This window comes from Marmota monax, unplaced genomic scaffold (genome assembly GCF_021218885.2).
Source record: "Marmota monax isolate L192 unplaced genomic scaffold, Marmota_monax_Labrador192_F-V1.1 WCK01_AAM20220418_F8-fsc00024, whole genome shotgun sequence".
In the NCBI taxonomy this organism is placed as follows: domain Eukaryota; kingdom Metazoa; phylum Chordata; class Mammalia; order Rodentia; family Sciuridae; genus Marmota; species Marmota monax.
Genome location: NW_026695224.1, coordinates 9,451,521 through 9,471,746, shown reverse-complemented (window position 1 = coordinate 9,471,746; position 20,226 = coordinate 9,451,521). Strand labels below are relative to the sequence as shown.

Here is a 20,226-nt window from a genome sequence, read left to right as displayed (position 1 = left end):
ACGACAGTGAGAATCCAGTGCCTGTGTGTGCGTTTAAAATTGAGATGGATATTATAATTATTTACATATAATATATACTTTGGGTGATATATTTCCCATTCCCCGACCACTATCACGTTGCCATCCCTAGCTTCCTGGTTAAAATTCTCCCCTCACTGTGTCACAGACTTAGCTCCCTTCTGAGTTTTGTGGCCCTGCCCAGAGTCATGGAAGTCTGTGGTGCTGGCGTGTTGACGGCTCTGCTCTCTTTCCCCAGAGCACTCCCATGATACCCACTGTAATAGACGGTGTCGTGCTGCCCAAGACACCAGAGGAGATTCTGGCTGATAAGACGTTCAACACTGTCCCCTACATTGTGGGAATCAACAAGCAAGAGTTTGGCTGGATTTTGCCCACGGTGAGAATGTGCAGACCTCTTACACAGACTCCTCCTCCTCCCCCATCCTCCCTCTGTCATCTGGACCCAGAATGTCTCTTTTCTCCAAGGCCCACTCAGAGTCTGGGAAACTTTACCACTGGTCTGAGTGGACACTGGGCATTTCTTTGTAAATCTTCTCTGGGAAGCTCTGTTGAATGGTACAGCCCTGTGGACCCTTCTCCCCAAGCACTCATTGATTGTCTTCCTAATAACGAGTACTGACTTGTTCAGGATGGGCGGGTCTGCAGAAACCATAATAGTGCACACTGATGAGGTCTAGAGGAAAAGAAGCAGGAGCTAGATCTGGGCACAGCTACTTCTTCCTTGGGCTTGGACTCACAGGTCCTAGGGGTTCCCATGGGTGCTCCCAGCACTTCTCTGGAAAGAGTTAGAGGAAGTTGCTTATATGTTAGTTACATTGGCTCCAAAAAGCCAGGTTTTGGCTGGAGAAGATCCCATTTTGACTGGAAAGCATTGAGATTTTTTAATGTAGGTGTTTCAAGGTGGCCTAGGGTCATCCTCGGCCATGGCCTTAGACTAAAAAAGCCAGGCTAGAGTGGGATAGAGTGCAGAGTGCAGAGGTTGAACAGCATCTTCACAGGTTGGGAGTTCTGCAGTTCTCACTTCAGAAGGATATTAGAGGTTATGCCAAAGGAAAAAATTCATCATGATGGATTTCGACTTCCAGAGACATTGGAGTGTGTGAGGTAATGGCCTGTGCTCTCTTGTTCTGAGATCTCTGCTTCAGCACTACCCTGGCTTCAATTTCCCTCACTGCCCTGATGACCATGTGCCCCCTAGCCTGGTGTTTATATGTTCAAGTCATCCCTTTTATATACCTTGAGTTTCTATGTACAAGTCCATTTACTTGATATTTTTTCAAACTAATGAATGCACCTGCACATCAAGACCCCAAGAGAACCTTCACAGGCATTGATTTGCTTGGTTCTTCTTGTTAATTCCTGATGATTCAGAAATGCTTAACCCCTTTTTTTAATAGATGATGGGTTTTCCCATCTCTGAAGGCAAGCTGGACCAGAAGACGGCCACATCACTCCTGCAGAAGACTGGCTCTCTTCTGGTAAGAAGTCGAAAGAGTTATGGGAATTGACTGAGAAACAAAGAACAGCTGGCCTTGCCCTGTGTCCCAGACCAACTCAATGGCAGAAGAAAACCTGACACCTGCGTTCCATCCCCATCTGTCTGCCTTTCCCTGCCACCCCAGGAGGGATTTGCACAGGGCCCAGGAGGTTCACATCCAGGGAACCTTCTGCATGGCTCTCCATGTGGAGGATCTCATTCTTGATGTATTTTAGGAGATCCAAGATGAACTGACTCAAATGGCCACTGAGAAGAATTTTAGAGGGACAGACGACCCTGTCAAAATCAAAGACCTCTACCTGGAGTTGATTGGAGATGTGTTATATTGTATCCCATCCGTGACTGTGGCCCGTGGTCACAGAGGTAAGGCACAGAGGTTGCATAGGAGAGGGACACTGCCACCTCCCAATATCCAGTCACCTATGGGCAAAGAAAGTGGAGGAGGAGCACATACAGTGCAATAAGATGTTCAGAGAGGGGAGACAGAGAAGGAGAGGGAACACATTCATAGAACTTTTTAAAATCACAAATTGACAAACATTATTTATATAAACTTATGGAGTGCAGTGTGGTTATGATTTATGAATACATTGTTCAATAATTCCATCAAACTGGTTAACGGACCCATCTCCTCAAATACTTGGCATTTTTTGCAGGGAGAATACTTGACATTTCCTTTCAGTAACTATTCATTGCAAAACACTCTATTATCAACTGTGTTTACCACACTGTGCAGTAGAACAACAACAAAAGAGAAGACCAACATTTCTCCAATTGGTATTTTGTACTCTTTTACCATCACCCTCCTTTCCTCCTCATCTCTCCCCTGTTACCACCATTTTATTCTTTCTTCTAAGACTTCTATTTGAGCTATAAGTTGTCACATGTGGTACTTGTCTTTTTGAGCCTTATCTCCCTCAGCATGTTGGTCCCCATTTCAACACGTTATCTCAAATGATATCATTTTTTTCTTTTTAAAGACTAAATAGTGTTCCATGTGTTTCTCTACCACATTTTCTTTATCTTTTCATCTGTTGATGGACATAGTTAATTTCATGATTTGGCTCTTGTGAGTAGTTCTACTGTGAACATGGGGTTGAAGAGATCTCTCCAACAAACTGCTTTCAAATCTTTTGGGTAGATACTCAGAAGTGGGGTTGCTGGATCATGTGGTGATTCTGTTTTTAGTTTTTCAACAACCCCAATCTTGTTTGACATCTGTACCAACAGTATTAAAGTGTTCTTTTTTCTTTTCATCTTTGTTAATATTTTTCCCTTTTATTTTGGTACCTGGAATTGAGCCCAGGGGTACTCCACCACTGAACTTCATCCCCAGCCCTTTTTGTTTCGAGACAGGGCCTTCCTAAGTTGCTGAGGATGGCTTTGAACTTACAATCCTCCTGCCTCAGCCTCCTGAGCTGCTGGGATTACACGTGCCCCATGGTGCCAGGTCACCCTTTTTTCTTTTCCATTCTTTTTGATAAAAATCATTTGGACTGGGGTGGGTGATACCTCATTGTACTTAAAGTTTGTGTTTTCCCAGTGATTAATGACATTGAGCACATTCTTATCTACCTACTGTTCATTTATACGTCTTCTTTTCAGAACACAGGGCCCTTACCCACTTTTAAATTGGCTGTTTTGTTTTGTTGCTGTTGTCCAAAGGCCCTGCAGAGCTTATATTTAACTCTTTAATGCATTATGGCTTGCGGACATTTTCTCCCAGTTTGCAGGTTGTTTTTGCACACTGTTCCTTGTTTTCCTTGCTTGAAGGAGCTGTACAGTTCGATGAAATCTCATTTGTCAGTTTTCACTTGTGTTGTCCCCACTTTGGGAATCAAATCCAGAGTCTTTCATCCATTTTTTTTTAGTAATTTTTGTTTATGGTATGATATGAGTTTCAATTTCCTATTTCTTCAGGTCAAAAATCCAGTTTTCTTAATATTCTTTATCCAAGAGACTGTCTTTTCCCATTTTGTATTCTTAGCACCCTGTCAGAAATCAGTTGACTGCACATGCCTGGATTCATATCTGGGCTCTCTAGTGTGTTCCATTGATAGATGTGTTGATTCTTTTCTTCCAATAGTGTGTTATTTTAACTACCATAGTTTTTAGTGTACTTGAAATCGACTGGGGTTACATCTCTAGCTTTTTTTTTTTTCCACTCATGATTACCTTGATCCAGTTTTTTGTTTGTTTTATGTGAATTTTACAATTTTTTCCCTGTCTGAAGGATGATGTTGGAATTTTGATAGTGATTTCACTGAACCAGTAGATCACTGTGACTAGCATGGATATTTTGACAATATTACGTCTTCCAAACTGTGATCATTGGGTATCTTTTTTTACATTTGTGTCATCTTCTATTTCTTTCATCAGTGTCTTATAGATTTTAGTGTCCTAGAAACACAACACTTCAGTTAAATTTATTCCCATTGAGTTTTACCTTGTTATAACTACTATCTATGGGTTGTTTTCTTGATTTCTTTTCTTTTTTTTTTTTTGGCCAGTTCAGTGTGAGTGTATAGAGAATTTTGCATGTTGATTTTGTATCCTGCAATTCGACCATATATGTTTGCTAGTTCTAACCATCTTGCAGGAAAATCTGTGGGGTTTTGTACCCATAAGATCATGTCATCATTGAACAGACTTTTTCCTATCTGCCTTTCCTAGTAGGATGTCTCTTTTATAGTTTTTTAATTTAAATTCTGTTTTCTGATATAATGAGAGCTGCCTCTGTTCTCTTGGTTTTCATTTGTGTACAATACTATTTCCATCCCTTCACCTTCAGGCTACATACATCTTTACAATCAAGATGAGTCTCCTGTGGGAAACATATATACGTGGCTCTTGTTTTCTAATCTGGTCACTGTCCTTTTTGTTGGAGGATTTAATCCATTTATATTCAAGACAATTACTGATAGCGAGGTATTTACTGATGCCATTTTGTCAGTTGCTTTCTGGTTGTTTTTAAAATACCTTTTTCTTTCTTCCCCTTTTGATGTCTTCCTTTGTGCTTTGATGGTTTTCTGTCATGGTTTGCTTTGAATTCTTTCTATTTTTGTTTTGTGCTTCTATTAAAGATTTTTGCTTTGTTGTTACCATAAAGCATACTTATAACATTTTACACTTATACCAGCCTATTAATAACTTTAATCACATATAAAAATTCTGTACTATATCCTCATGCATTATATTTTTGATATCAGAATTCATGTATGAATTTTGTGTTTGAATTTGTCATGATAATTTTTTTCAGTTATAGTTTTATTTATATCATTGACTTTTGTACTTTAACATGTTTTATTTTATTAGTGTCTTTGTTTCAGCTTAATGACCTCTCTTTCACAAAACATATAGCGTATGTCCAGAGGTAATTGATTTCATAAGCTTTTGTCTGGGAAAGTTGTTATTTCTTCCTCATTTCTGAAAGATAACTTTCTTGGATACAGTATTCCTGAGATACAAGAAACAGATTGTTCCATCTCTACATATATGTTCATTTAAATATCCTCATTTTTAGATAAGCAGCTTGGATTTGCTTCACTCTTGTCTGAATGGGTGAAAACAGCCCTGGAAATGCTCAAAACTGGGCTGAATAGAAGGTTGTAAATTATGCTTGAAGGAATGAGCTCTAGTGTATTTTCAATGAAAACACCCAGCATCTTTAGTTGATACATTGTGCACTTCCATTATGTAAAACAACAAACAAAAGTCTTTAGTAGAAAAGCAAAGTAAAAATACAAAGACTTCAAAGCATACAGAAATATCTGGCCCAAGTCCCATTTCCTCCTCAACCAGCTTTGAGGCAAGTTACTGTGCTTTCCCCAAACTGTCTCTCTCCCATGCTGATAGCCAAGGGCTTCCTGCACAGCCAGAGACTTTGAGACCGTCCAGCTGGTGATGTGAACTGTGCACAAATCTGTGTCTTCTCAGATGCTGGAGCCCCCACCTACATGTATGAGTTTCAGTATCGCCCGAGCTTCGTACCAGACATGAGACCCAAGACGGTGATAGGAGACCATGGGGATGAAATCTACTCAGTCTTTGGGGCCCCAATTTTAAAAGGTAACAGCTCTGTGCTTGGCTGTGAGCTTGCAGTCAGGAGGTCTGGGTTCCAGTCTTGCTTTGGTGGCCTTGAGCAAGTTCTCCTGCTGTCCCAGTCTTAGCTTCTGACTCACTGTAATGGGCCTGAGGTACACAGGGCAGTTCCCAGCCTCTCTACTGTGCCAGAAGGAGGCACATCCATGTGCCCTGAGCCAGAGTCACTCTCAGAATCCTGACTGTGATATCCATAAGAGAAGCAGTGGGCCACCTGCAGGGCACTGTTCTAGGTCAAGAATGCTGCTCCTGATTTTTCATTCAAAGAAGTATATTAGGATGTGGGGGGAGGGGGCTAAGGTCACAATTGTGCTCAACTTGAATCCAGTGTCATATGTGTCTTGTCACTCAGTCTTCTAATATATCCAAATTTGCATATTACCATCTATGTTTGATAATATACTTTTTCAAAACTTTCCATAAGTGTCTTAAGTTAATGAACTTTCAGCAGTTGCACATGACTTTTGAGCCACTTTATGACCGTTCAAGGCACACCTGCACCTCTGGGTGCCTCCCAGTTGGGTAGCTCCTTAGTGTCATTGCAGTCTGATCTTTCTCAGACTCCGTGAAAATGTGGCTGTGTTTCAAAAACCCAAAGCCAACAATCCTTAAAAGCAGAGGAAGCTTCTTATGTGGCCTTTGGACCCTGAGTGGGGAGTGACAGGTAGGTGGGCACAGAAGACAAAGGCAGTCAGCTTCCTGGTGGACTGCATGCCGTTGCCAAATACTAGACCAGCTGTTCTCAAGCTGAAAGTGCACACCAAGGGAAGGGTCTTCCTGAAATGCACATTGTCTAGGAGGCACAGAGTTAGGGCCAAGAGTCGATCCCCCTCCCTCCCATCCTTTCTTTTTTATCATTATAATCATATATAATGGTGGGATTCATTAGCCATAGCTGTGTGTGCACATAACATCATTTGTTTAATCTCAATCCCTAATACCTTCCCTTTCCCTCCCCTCTTCCCACAAGCTGCCTGTCCTACAAACTCCCAGGTGCTGCTGCTGGCCCACACAACCCACTTTGAGTAGCAAATCATTTTTTTCCTTCTGCCCCAACAGGGGGCACCTCAGAAGAGGAGACCAACCTCAGCAGGATGGTGATGAAATTCTGGGCCAACTTTGCTCGCCATGGGTGAGGCTGGTGGCAAAGAGGGAGCAGGGTGGGTGGGTGGGGTGGCAAGTGGTGGGGCCTACCTGTTGGGAAAGAGGGGCTTCTAAAGTTTGACTGACCAGATCCCTGACCCTGTGACCACAGCATGGTGACAGTTAGTGCACAGGCTGCTCCAGGAGATGGACAGCTCCCTGTCTCTGGAGGTGCATGTGCCTCTTGGCAGAAGCTCCAGGCAAGTCTCAGAATATTGTTGGGACTACTAGCCGCTCTGTGCAATTTCTGTTTGATTTTGTTCCTAGGAACCCAAATGGGGAGGGGCTGCCCCATTGGCCAGAGTATGACCAGAAGGAAGGGTACCTGAAGATTGGAGCCAACACCCAGGCAGCCCAGGGGCTGAAAGAGAAGGAGATGGCTTTGTGGACTAAGCTCAGAGCCAAGAAGCCTCCTCAGAGAGAACATGTGGAATTGTGAATGGGAGACCGAGCCAGCCTCAGGAGACCAGAGGAGCCCCAACGGGGGTGTTCTGCAGGATGTGTTTGTAGACCAAGGAGACATCTTATTGTGGAAGCTGGAGAATTGTGTGGTATAGGTGGGGACAGTCCAGGAGGGGAAGTTTTTGTACTTGTGGCCTTGATTTGCAGAATGAATGTTCATTTGGAGACCAAATCAGAGTCTGTGTCTTGAACTATAACTGAGTCCATTCTCTCAGAGAGATGTCATCATCATACATGTAAGAAGAATCACTATCGAGAGTTTAGTACAGTGCTAAAGGCCAAACGTGGTATCATATGAGAATATAAAATCCTGGGGCACCACAGACCCACGGGGGAGCTCAAACCCACATAGACTCATCTCCAAGGATGTCTCTCGGGTGCTCATCAGAAAGACGGTGGGCAGCTTGTAAAACCAGACTGGAAGGCCTTTCTCTAGGGGTGCAGACATGAAGTCCTGCTCAGACCACCCTCCTTCCATATCCCAAGTCCTACAACCATTAGGAATAAAAGCTATGAATTTTCCATCAGGACCCTGGTGATTCTGCTGAGATTGAAGAAAAGGGAAATTTGGAAACTCTCTGGGAGAACCCTTAGGAGACTGTCCTGGGTTGAGATTGTTAGAGATCCTTTCTGACTGGGAAGGATCAGTGAAAGAACAAACAAGGCTCATCATTGGGGAAAATGCTCGTTTATTGAGGAACAGCTCTACATATTTATAGAGCCGAGGGTTGTGACAGTTATGACAGTTTAACAGTTTAATGGTTTGACAGTTGGCATGGGGTGCTTTCTGATTGGTGGGTAAGGATCATGTGAGCCAGCAGGGCTAGTCTGATTGGTGGGTAAGGATCATGTGAGCCAACAGGGCTCACCATTGGACGGCTCTTCTTGGGGGATGGGGAAGTTAGTCTTTGGAGCCGGGGTGACTCCCAACATTCCCCCCTCTTTGTTATTAAATGAGAGTGGGCATGGACTCATTATGGCTACTTCATGTTGAGATGGGACGGTGTGGGAGAAAGAAAGGAGGGAAGTAAGAAACCCTCACAGGAAGGCAGAAAAGACTGGTATAACTTCAGGAACCAGATCAATGAAGGTTCCTTGCCACCACAAATCCATGATGATGTCAGTCCATTCTGCATAGGTCTCGACTGGAGGTAGCCAGGAGTTGGTAATTCCTGAGGAGAAGCTGGTTAAAAGCTTGATTCGAAATTTTTTATCCACCTGAGTCTGAATGAACTTTAAAGGGAAGGAACAGGCACAGGGAGTTTTTATAGCCCAAATCTAATGGAGTCTCTGGGTCTGCAAGCTGCCTTGTTGGCGCAAGGGGGGTTAAGTGTTCAGCCTTGAGCAGGGGCTTGGGCATTTGGGCTTGAAGCAAACAGGTCATCCTGCAGCTAACTTTGTTTGACCTGAGAAGCCAGGTCATCCTGAAGCTAATTTTGTTTTGCATGCCCTGCAGACCAGCCTGTCCTGCACCTATTACCCCCGATTCCACTCTTCATTCCTAGTCCAATCTAGTTCCCTCCCCTCTCTATTAAGGCTGCTCTTCAAACTTTCTCCTACCTGGGTGTACCAGCTTGCTTCTCTCTTTACCTTTTTCAAAGGCGGCCAAGGGAGGACAATGGCCCATTGTTACCATATTTCCCTTTGAGAGCAGTCAGATCTCTTCAGGTTTTATGTGAAACACCTCAACTTTAAATACTGATACTTGAAATTCTTATGAAATTGGGAGAGTAAACAAAACACACATGTTCCTCCTTAGGCCCAGAAGGCAACTGATAAAGTGTTCTCTTCTGATAAAGGTAGCTCACACTTATTCAGGGGTCACCATGCTCCAGACACCTAAGTGGTTTGTCAGAAGGACAACACACAACGGTCCCACTACCGGCCAAATCCAAGCAAGAAAGGGGGGTCTGTAGTAAGGAGGCAAAGGGGGTCTGGCTGGAGGGAGCCCTTAGGATCACTTGCCCAGACATAGGGTGAAGAGAGGACCCAAGAGGGGCCAGAAATGAGGGGGAGCATTGACAAGAGTACTTAATGACAGGTGACGATTATTGGGTCTTCTGATGAAGGTGTAGGAGCGCTGGGATTAAGCCTGGAAATGTGAATCCGTGGGGTAAGTTGGTTATTGGACAGCTTGAGTTTGGCCGCCAAGGGAGTGCACATAATCACCTGAGCAGGACCCTCCCATTTTGGTTTTAGAGGGGGCTTTTCCCCCGGTGGGCAATAGTAAACAAGTTGACCAGGTGTTGAGGAGGTAGGGTTTTGAAAGAGACTGGGGTCAGGAAGGAGCCAGTCTTGATAGCGCCAGAGTTCAGAGCGTAGATGGAAGAGGAGGGGGAGGGCATAGGTTTCAGAGATGGGTAGGGGTTCTGTAGGCAATCCAGGAGGAATGAGGGGACGGCCATACATGACTTCGAAAGGTGAGAGATTAGAAGGCTTTTTTGGCAAGGCCCTAATGCACAATAAAGCCAAGGGGAGCACCTTTACCCATTCCAGTCTTAATTCCATGGTGAGCTTGGTGAGGGTCTCTTTAAGGGACTGATTGGTCCTTTCAACCTTTCTGGAAGCCTGGGGGCATTAAGGGCAATGGAAATGCCAAGGGAATGATAGCACTTGAGCCAGTCCCTGAGTTATCTGCGAGGTGAATTCTGGGCCATTGTCTGATTGGTTAGAAGTGGGCATCCCGAAACAGGGGATTATGTGGGTAAGCAACAGATCAACTACTGTAGAGGCCTGTTTGTTAGAAGTGGGAAAGGCTTCAACCCATCCCGAAAAAGTATCTACCAATACAAGAAGATATTTTATGTTTTTTACTTGGGGCATGTTGGTGAGATCAATCTGCCAGTCTGCAGCCGGGTACAACTGCGGGCCTGATAAAAAGGAAAAGGTTTAGGTTTTAATGGAGTATTGGTATTGGTTTTCTGGCAGATCTGACAAGCAGAAGTGATCTGTTGTAGGAGGGTCTTATTGCGTGGGGAAAGGGTGAAAAAGGAGTGAAAGAAAGTAGTGAGACTCTGTGGACTAGAATGGAATAGAGAATGAAGAAACTGGAGGAGTTGCTGGGGATCTTTGGGCCGATCCCCGGTGGTAACAAAGAGTAGCGGAGAGGAGTTAAAGCTCTGTAGGGTGGCTGATCGAGCCGCTTGATCGGCCTTGGATTCCCCATAGTAGTAAGGGAGGAGTCAGTTTGGTGGGCCTTGCAATGGATTATTCCCAGTTGGGAAGGCAGCCTGGAGGCTCATAGTAGGCCAGAAATAAGTGTGGAATTAATGACTGCCTTCCCTCTGGTGGTCAATAGCCCCCTTTCTTTCCAAATGGCTGCGTGGGAGATCAGGATACGGAAGACATATTTGGAATCTGTATATAGGGAGAGGGTTTTTCCTCTGCTAGCTCGCATGCCCTTGTGGCAGCTATGAGTTCAGCTTGTTGATTGGTGGTATTGGGTGGCAGAGGTTTTGCCTCTACAATGGATGAGAGAGAAACGACAGCATACCCTGCCACTTTAACCCCTTCGTGTATATGAGGGCAGGGGTCCCTCAGAAATGGTGGTAGGGCAGGGTAACATTGTCTTTAATACCTCCAGGAATTTTTGGACGGGATCTTGTGAGGGAGAAGATGGGAGGAGGGAGGCAGGGTTTAATGGAGAGCAGGGCTGAAAATAGATGGAGGGATTTTCAAGGAATGAGACAAGGAGGGATAGAACCCTGGAAGGAGAAAGTGACTGTAGCCCCTTGTAAGTGAGGAAATCCTTTAGATGGTGAGGAGATGAGGTGGTTAGCGGGGAGCCAAAGGTAAGCTTGTGTGCTTCTTTCTGGAGGTCATGGGCCACTGTTAGGGCTCTAAGATATGGGGCCAGCCCCTGATGGTGGGGTTGAGCTGTTTGGATAGGTAGGCCACTGGTGCAAATGTGGGGCCATATTCCTGACCCAGAACGCCCAGACTTTGTCCCTGTTTTTCATGTACCTAGAGGGTGAAGGGTCGTGAGAGGTCGGGGAGATGCAGGACGGGTGCCCGGAAGAGGGCCTTTTTAAGGATTGTAAAGGGCTTCCCTACCTCTGATGGTAAGGTTCATCTTAGGGGCCCTTGGCCAGATTATATAGCGGCCTGGTGAGGAGGGAGAAATTAGGAATCCAGACCCTGAAGTACCCAGCCAAACCCAAGAAGGAGAGTATGTCATTTTTGGTCTTTGATGTAGATATAGACACAAAAAGCTGTTTTCTGTCTACTGTAATGGCCTTTTTCCCTTGAGAGATAGAGAACCCTAGATATGTGACCTCTTTACATGCTATTAGGACCTTTTGTGGAGAGGCCTGATATCCCTTTAAGGCCAAGAAATTAAGTAGGAGAACTGTGTCATCTGTTGAGCGCCCTTTGGATGGGCTAGAAGAATTTGTTGCAAGAGGTGCAGAGAGCAGGATTGGATCAGAGCAAGAAGAAAGCCTGAAAGCGATCCCTTAGAATGAAGGGATCCAGGGATAAGTGGGCCAGACCCGGGGTGGTATATTTGATCCAAGAGGCATTGTAGGGGAGAGTCGACCAGCAGAGAGGACACATTACCCATGTAAGGAGGAGGGAAGAAGACGAAGAGAAGGAGGAAACTGATTTATTGGCAAAAGGGGCGTCCCCACTAGAGCCAAAAAATCAGGAGTGCCTAAGTGGCAGTTTTGAGCTGCAGAGATTGGTTGTCACCAAATCCTGACAGTCAAAGCTCTCGTCCTGGACAGAGCCGGAGCCGTGGAAGACCTTGGCTAAGGCTTTTTGGGACCTCTCCTAAAGAGGCTGGATACTCCCAGGACTGGAAAAAGGGGAGAGGCAGGGCAAGAGAGAGAAAGGGGAGGATAAGCGTCAATCTAGCGGCTGAGTCTTAAAGGTGAGAGGACTAGGACTTTCGAATCTGTCCAAAGAAGGAGTCCCTGAGGGCCACCATAGCCTTAAAGGCTGTGGTGGGGTGGTTTCCTCCCCGCAGGTGGGCAAAGAGATTTGCCTGACAATTGCAAGAGGGTGGATTTGGGGCATTGGGGGTGAAAAGATTGGAGGTCGGAGGCCAAGGTTTGTCCAAAAAGGTGTGGACTATCTTGAGATCCCTGAGGAAGGACAGTCCAGGTTAAAGGCAAAAAGATATTCTTTAAATCTATGACCGAGAAGTGGGTGGCAGTGTGGGGGATCTGAGACAGCAGGATGTATGGGTTGGGAACCAAAGGATGTATGGGCCTAATGGAGGTGTTGATGAGTCGTAGGTCCTGAATTAAGCGATAGGACCCATTGGGCTTTTTTACAGCTAGTATGGGAGTAAGGGGAATGAGCAGAATGGAGGTACCCCTTGCAAAGAAGGTCCTGAATAATAGGTTGTACAATCGGGTCGACCAGGTTTGTAGGTAAGGGGTCTTTTTTAGTATGGTGTTTTATATCAGCCTCACAAGTGGAGCAGAATGGCCAGTCTGCCAAAAGGGCCAGAAAAGATTAACAGGCCGATTCTGGGACCTGATTCATCAGTCAGGAGCCGGTATGTTGATTGTTGTATTGAGTTTAGAGAGAATATCTCAGCTGAGCAAAGGAACTAGACTTTGGGGCATAACTAGGAACGGCTGAGCAAATGGGAAGTTGTCTATGGAACAGAATAATAGAGGAGTCTTTTTTGGATAGATGGTCTTTCCTCCTACCCCGACAATAGGAGAGGTGGACAGTACTGTTTGCCCCCATAATTCTGTCAGGATGAGAAGGTAGCCCCAGTGTCAAGGAGAAAGTCAACCTTGTACCTATCCACCTGAATCTGCACCCTGGGTCCCTGTCAATTGATTGTTACTGCCGGGGACAAGGACCCAAGGTATAATCAATCTTCGATTGCCATGCCCAGAGGTCGAAGGGTTCCCTGGCCATAGGCCTCCTACAGGATCTAGGACAGTCAGAGCCCCAATGACCTTGTTGTTGACATTTAGGGCATAGGGTATGCGTAGTGCGTGGTGTGGGGCATGCCCTGGCCCAATGTCCCTCCTTGCCATCCTTGAAGCAGGAGTCCTAGGGGGTTTTGACCTGCGGTGATGGGCGGCGACCAGAGGAAGCACCCTGCATGGCCTGGGCGAGCATCTGAAATTTCTCAGTGGGGCATGGCAGGGCCTTGTTCGAGCTTTTTTAGTTTGTCCCGGATGTTGGGGTAGCTCTGCGAGAGGAAATATGTCATAAGGATATGACGGCCATCTGGGGTTTCAGGATCTAGGTTACTGCTAAAGGGCTTTCCTAAGCCGATCCAGAAATTCTGATGGAGTCTCTTGTAATTTTTGGAAATTGACAGCCTTACATGCTGCTTTTTTGAGCCCAGCAATAATACATGTGGAGAATCTGTCCCTACTCTGTATGCCAGCTTGTGTATTATAATCCCAGTCGGGAGTTTGATCTGGGGCAGCAAGTGGCCCCAGAGGGTTATTGGGTATTGGGATTAACTCGGTGAGTTTCATTCTCATGGGCTCTGGCAAGTTCCCAGACTCTGGTATGTTCCTCAAGAAGGAGAGCATTAGCCAATTATATATATATATATCATGGTGAGTGAGGCTATAAGCCTGGAGGACCCATTGAAACTCTTGGGACCTAGTTTGGGGTGGGGACTAATGGTGTTGGCTGAGTCAGGGGGAGCATCTGAGGGGCTGGACGGAGCCGGCGGGGGAGGTTGGTAGGGAGGGGGATCATCTACTGGATAGGTCTGGGTGAGAACAAAGAAGAAAAAAAGCCTCAACATAGGGGATCTCCTTCCACTTTTTCGAGCTCTCGCAGAAGTTAAACAGATCTCTGAGAATTGTGGAATCTAGGGATCCTCCTGGGGGCCATTGACTTTGATTGTCTAATTGACAGTAAGGCCAATCTTTTGTGCAGAATTTAATAAGGGGGAGTCTGCAGGGAGGGAAGATGAGGCGCCCATAGGTCAGGAGAAGGACAAGGGTGGTTGGGGCGGGGAGTGCCTGTTCTCCACCCCTCAGGACCTCCCGCTCATGAACCGGGTTCCAGAGAGTCCACTGTGACCGTGAAGGTTGTGGTGGGGTACATTCTCTCCTCCAGATTGGGCGTCAGAGGTTTGCCGGATGATCATGGTCAAAGCCCCTGCATAGCCCGTCTGAAGTTGGATACCTGATAGGGGAACTCACCTACTGAAGAGCCGGTGTTGTGTGAGTAGCAGCAGCGCTTGAAAGAGTGGACGAGGACCACAAGCCTTGAGAGAGGGTGCCCTTGAGCAGCGAGGCATTCCCCATCCCGGGTTTCGGCACCATTGAAAGAATGAACAAGGCTCATCATCGGAGAATATGCTGATTAATGAGGAACAGCACTGCTTATTTATAGAGCCGGGGGTTATGACAGTTATGACAGTTTAACTGTTTAATGGTTTGACGGTTGGCATGGGATGCTTTCTGATTGGTGGATAAGGATCATGTGAGTCAGCAGGGATAGTCTGATTGGTGGGTAAGGATCTTGTGAGCCAGCAGGGCTCACCATTGAAAGGCTCTTCTGGGGGATGGGGATGTTAGTCTTTGGAGCTGGGGCGACTCCCAACAGTCAGGATCACTGAGAATACCCCATCTTCACATCTGAGGATCACAGGGTCCCTGGGCATGGAGGCAGGACCAGGACTAGAGGAGCCACTCCAGGATGCCTCCTGAGTCAGCAGATACCAGGTAACAAGTGCCAGAAATCTGTTGGAAGAGAGCAGAGGTGTGGAGGTCCCCTATGAAGGGCAGCTGGGCCTAAAACTGAGGTTGGGATTGGATATATATATAAAAAAAAAAGGACTGGAGAGGCCTGCCCCCTGTGTGCAGCACCAGAGACATGAGAGGAACACCGTGCCACGCATGTTGTGGTTCCTTATTCACCAACAGGTGGCTCCACCCAAACCTACTCCACCTTGGGCCATCGCAGCTGAAAGAATGAAGAAGGATCGTCGTCAGAGAAAATGCCCGTTTATTGAGGAACAGCTCTGCATATTTATAGAGCGGGGGCGGGGAGGGTGTTTGACAGTTATGACAGTTTAACAGTTTAATGATTTGATAGTTGGCATGGAGTGCTTTCTGATTGGTGGGTAAGGATCATGTGAAACAGCAGCCATCGCCATAGCCCTCCCCACGTGGTAATCTCTACTGTGGGACATTGGTCAGGGCAAGGGCAGCTGACCCTTGCAGCACTGCAGACAGCACTGGAGCATCACCGAATAGGCCACCCAATGCCATTGCACAGCCCGTCCTCCCAGTCCTATCCCTGAAAGCAGTTGCTTCCATCTTGGGACATCTCCACCACCATCTTGGGTTACCTCCACTGCTGCCTCTGCCATCTTTAGCTGGGGCAGCTTGGACCTTGGGACACCTGGAAGCCCAATGTTAAGTACCTACAGGCTTGACACTACTGCCGCCATCAACCAGTGACACGGGTGCTTCCATCTAGAGACAACAACCAGGACCTGGAAGACCATCACCTAGGTCCCTGTGAGTCCCTATGCACCGCAAGGATACCCCTACTAGGAGTGCTAACCATCTTTTGCAGAGGCAACAGGGAAACTTGCATGGGGTAGCCATACTCTCTTTTTTATCCTGATAACAGCCAGCACTTTTGATTACTTTTTTGTTCAACTTCTCTAGTAATTAAAGAAATGCAAATCAAAACTACTCTAAGATTTCATCTCACTCCAGTCAGAATGGCAGCTATCAAGAATACAAAAATCAATAAATGTTGGCGAGGATGTGGGGGAAAAGGCACACTCGGACATTGCTGGGAGTTCCAGAACACTAGCTGCAAGCACTGGCGTGGTGATAGCTGTTGGCCAAGGTTGGTCTTAAAGTCTGGCTCTTGGCTGGATCATGCCTGGGTCTCACAACTGTGGGAGCTTGTGCAGTCTTGGGAGGAAGGAAGTGGGGCCAAAGTGTGGGTCTGGTGCATAGGTCTCCACCTGACGGTAGAGTCATTCTAGAGGCTCTGTGAGCTCTGTCCTATGTATAGGAACTTTGATTTCTATAGGGTGGCAGGCCTGGAACTGGATCCAAGATAAAGCTCTGTGGTAGCTTTTGTGCCCTACTCTCTGTTCTACCCTCAAGATTAAAGGAGGGGCGATGGAGGTGAGACAGACTGGAAAGTCCAAATCTTCCTTAAAAGGGTATTTTTTGATATCACTCTGTTTATGCTTTCTGCATATAAATTAGTGCTTTTTTGTTCATGGCTGAAGCTTCCTGGAGCTGGGGGAATGGGTATTAGTGTCCTGGCCTGGTCAGCCTCCAGACCCCTCCTCAACATCCGGGCACTTGGATGCAACCCCTGTCCTGAAGCATAGTGAGGTAACTGATTCTTTAGCTGTCCAGCCAGGCGGCCATCACAATAGCTACAGCCGCATCACATGCTCCATAAATATTCTGGGAGACTTTGCTTTGGCTACAGTAGCTTTGGAGGCTCTGAAGATTTTCTGAATGATTCTTCCCCTCTGTAGCCCATTCAGATGTCTCCACTTGGTCTGTGAGGAGCCCGTCTATGACAGCCAGGTGGGCCCAATACAGCTAGGAAGACTGGCACGACTATGCAAAACCTCTGAAGTTAGCCAACAGGAGACTGTGAATGCATGGGCCTTCTTTTTGGTCTGTATAAGCATCTCATCAGATCAGTCGGCATAAGTCTCCCTCCCATGTATTGCTCCCTACCTGCTGCAGCATTAAGTTCTAATAAAGCCCCTTTCAGAGGGTTTTACATTTTTTATAATTTATTTTTTTCTTCTTTTTTTTGGGGGGGATGGGTGGGTACCCGGGATTGAGCCCAGGGGCACTCAACCACTGAGCCACATCAAGCCCTATTTTGTATTTTATTTAGAGACTGAGTCTCACTGAGTTGCTTTAATGCCTCACTGTTGCTGAGGCTGGCTTTGAACTCACAATCCTCCTGTCTCAAGCCTCCCAAGCTGCTAGGATTACAGGTGGGCACCACCACACCCAGCTTTTCTCCTGTAGTTTCTATCTCAAGCAGAGCAAGGTAAGTTGGTCATATCAACAGCTGGTAACACTAAGGGGTGGTAGGCCTGAGAATGGCTACAAGCCAGAGAGCTGCCAAGAGCTATAGAAAAGCTGCTGAGAGAGCTGCTTGCCCTGACTGGAAGTCAAGCTAGGGAGCTGTTAGCTCTGTCTGCTGGGAGACTTACAGGAAGAGCTATCAGTTCTGGCTGCAGCATGATCAGCAGGAAGAGTTCCCAACCCAATGAGCTGAGAGCTGCTAGCCCTCAAAGCTTAGAGCTGTCAATGTGATGGGAGCTTTACTTTGCCTGTTGGTGATTTCTGTCTGAATTTAAGGAAAGAACCCTAAATTGATTGGTTGCAGAGGCAGTAAATTACTTGGATCAACAAGTAATTGGAAGTTCAATTTGAGTTTGAACTTGGAAGTTCAATCTGTGAGTTTCGGCCCTGTGATAGGAGTTGTGGGGCTTTGCCCACTACTGAATTTCACAATGGCAGACCTGGTCCTGGGCTTCTAGACTTCCCAAAATGAGAGCCACTTGTCTCCACCATGGGCTACGTGGAGTTGGAACAAGGTGATGCAGGTATCACAATACTTTTTGCTTTTTCAATATTTTTATTTTATCATACTAAAAGTGGGCATTATGATATTTCACCTGATTTTCTTGGCTTTAGGAGGAGGTACTTGGTGTGCCTCTGGGAAGAGATTGCCCATCTTAGTCAAGGATCTTGCCACCATCTCACTTGCCAATTTTTGAATATTAATTATGGCCTCAAGATTTTAAAAAGAATGAGCATCCATGTTGCTTTCCATAGTGGTTGCACCAATTTGCAGTCCCACCAGCATTGCATGAGTGTGCCTTTTCCCCCACATCTTCCCCAACACTTATTGTTGCTTGTATTCTTGATAATTGCCATTCTGACTGGAGTGAGATGAAATCTTAGAGTAGTTTTGATTTGCATTTCTCTAATTGCTAGAGTTGATGAATATTTTTTTTCATATATTTATTGTTCAATTGTATTTCTTCTTCTGTGAAGTTTCTGTTCAGTTCCTTAGCTCATTTCTTAATGGGGTTATTTGGTTTTTTGGTGATAAGTTTTTTGAGTTCTTTCTATATCCTGGAGAAGACTGCTCTGTCTGAGGTGTGGGTGGTAAAGATTTTCTCCCATTCTTTAGGATCTCTATTCATGTTATTGATTGTTTCCTTTGCTGATAAAAAGCTTTTTAGTTCAAATGCATCCCATTTATTGATTCTTGATTTTATTTCTTTCATTTAGGAGTCATCTCCTACGCTGACATGATGAAGATTTGGTCCTACTTTTTCTTCTGTTAGGCTCAGGGTCTCTGTTTTAGTGCCTGTCTTTAATCCACTTTGAGTTGATTTTTGTGCATGGTGAGAGATAAAGCTTGATCTTCATTTTGCTGCATATGGATTACCAGTTTTCCCAGCAACATTTGTTGAAGAGACTAACTTTTCTCTAAGGTATGTTTCTGGCACCTTTGTCTAGTATGAGATTACCTTATTTATGTGGGTTTGTCTCTGTCCTCTGTTCTGTACCATTGGTGTACATATCTATTTTGATGCCAATATCATACTGTTTAATGGAACCACCATTTTAATAGAACCAGTTATCCCACTTCTCTATCTATACCCAGAAGTCTCAAAATCAGCATACTACAGTGATGCAGACACATGAATGTTTCTAGCAGCTCTATTCACAATAGCTAAACTATGAACTTTGGATAGGGCAGAGGGGAATAAGGGGAGGGGACAGGGTGTGGGGATAGGAAGGATGGTGGAATGAGACAGACATTATTACCCTATATACACATATTATTATACTACCAGTGTGATTCTGCACCACATACAGCCAGAGGAAAGAGAAGTTGTGCTCCATTTGTATACAATGTGTCCAAATGCACTCTACTGTCATGTCTAATTCAAACACACTTAAAAAATATTTTCAGAAGGAGGTGGACTTGGATGAAAACAAGGACCTTTATGAATTGACTCCTTTTATGTTTAAAAAATTCCCTCTCCTGAATAGCCATGTCACTTCAGATACATCAGTAATACAAGTACCCGTCAGAGTTTAAAATCATCTTTGCCTTTCCATTATTGTAATACTCTCAAATATCTAATCATTACTTTCATTGTAAACATCTTTAATATTTTACAGAAAGTGTCTTTCCTAGCCCCAATCTTTGATTAAATTAAATCAAAGCAAAAAACTAGAGACAACCAGACCTGTCTTCACCAGTGTACTTACCAGTGTCCAGCAGGGGGCAGCACTGTAACAGGGATAACATGCTGAGCTCTCCATTCAGGACACTGGTCAAGAGAGACCTTAGACTTTAGAGAGACAGAAACCGAAAAGTTAAATTAGAAACAAATATTATATACATTTTCCTTTTTCTCTGTAACCTCTGATAAAAGCATCCATAACCCGAAAATGCTAAAATTTCACACAGAGTAAAGTTGGGGCCTGAAGATTTTTTCTTCTCAGCTTTTGTACTTACCTGCACTTACCAGGTATGTGGGTAAATGTTTGAAGAAGGAATGGATAAAATGGATGGAGGTATAATGAGAGCCAAGAATTTGAGGTATATGGAATTCATTTACTGGAAGAATATTATATCCAAAAATTGCTGCACCAAAATGTAGTGAGTTTCCTGACCATAGTTGTGTGTGGGAGCCTGGGTCACCACGCAGACACAAAGCAAAGCTAATTTAGACATCAGAAGAGGACTGGATGATCATTCCAAATATCAGAGCCTGGTTTCTAGGAAACAGCAGCCCAAGGAGGCTAAGAGATGTCCCTAATCTCTCAGCTGAGCAGCTTTGGAGCTGGGAGTTGCTCTACAATGTCCCAGCTTGTTCTGAGGACCCCAGACCAAAGTTTTGCCTTGTTTCAGGGTTCAGTTTCCTGGTGCCTGCTTTGGGAAGCTCAAAGTGCACTGAGGTTAGAGTTCTACCAGGGAGAAATTCTTATGTAAGAAGTTGTTGGACGAGTTTGTGGCCCTCTGTAATCTAAGAG

The 20,226-nt window shown here is 45.3% G+C and overlaps 1 protein-coding gene and 2 long non-coding RNA genes across 5 annotated transcripts in view; 1 reads left to right on the top strand and 2 right to left on the bottom strand.

Moving 5' to 3' along the window:
* LOC124086750 (liver carboxylesterase 1) overlaps positions 1-7,397 on the top strand; it is a 29,082-nt gene extending 21,685 nt beyond the window's left edge. For both annotated transcript variants that reach the window (XM_046435253.2, XM_046435252.2), the window contains exons 9-14: positions 257-397; positions 1,419-1,499; positions 1,735-1,882; positions 5,456-5,587; positions 6,680-6,752; positions 7,031-7,397. In XM_046435253.2, the coding sequence (XP_046291209.1) occupies positions 257-397; positions 1,419-1,499; positions 1,735-1,882; positions 5,456-5,587; positions 6,680-6,752; positions 7,031-7,202 (747 nt within the window). In that variant the 3' untranslated portion in view covers positions 7,203-7,397. The remainder of the gene's footprint in view (positions 1-256; positions 398-1,418; positions 1,500-1,734; positions 1,883-5,455; positions 5,588-6,679; positions 6,753-7,030) is intronic.
* Positions 1-20,226, bottom strand: part of LOC131423821 (uncharacterized) — a 41,943-nt gene that overhangs the window by 12,688 nt on the left and 9,029 nt on the right. The window lies entirely within an intron of this gene.
* The window catches only part of LOC124086755 (uncharacterized), a 6,732-nt gene continuing 1,005 nt past the window's right edge, over positions 14,500-20,226 (bottom strand). Inside the window, exons 1-3 of one of the 2 annotated variants that reach the window (XR_006849903.2) lie at positions 19,709-20,112; positions 19,459-19,541; positions 14,500-14,901 (exon numbers count right to left, since the gene is read on the bottom strand). This is a non-coding gene — a long non-coding RNA (uncharacterized LOC124086755). Of the gene's footprint in view, positions 14,902-19,458; positions 19,542-19,708; positions 20,113-20,226 lie in introns of those variants that run through there. The other variant, XR_006849904.1, reaches the window with a different exon arrangement.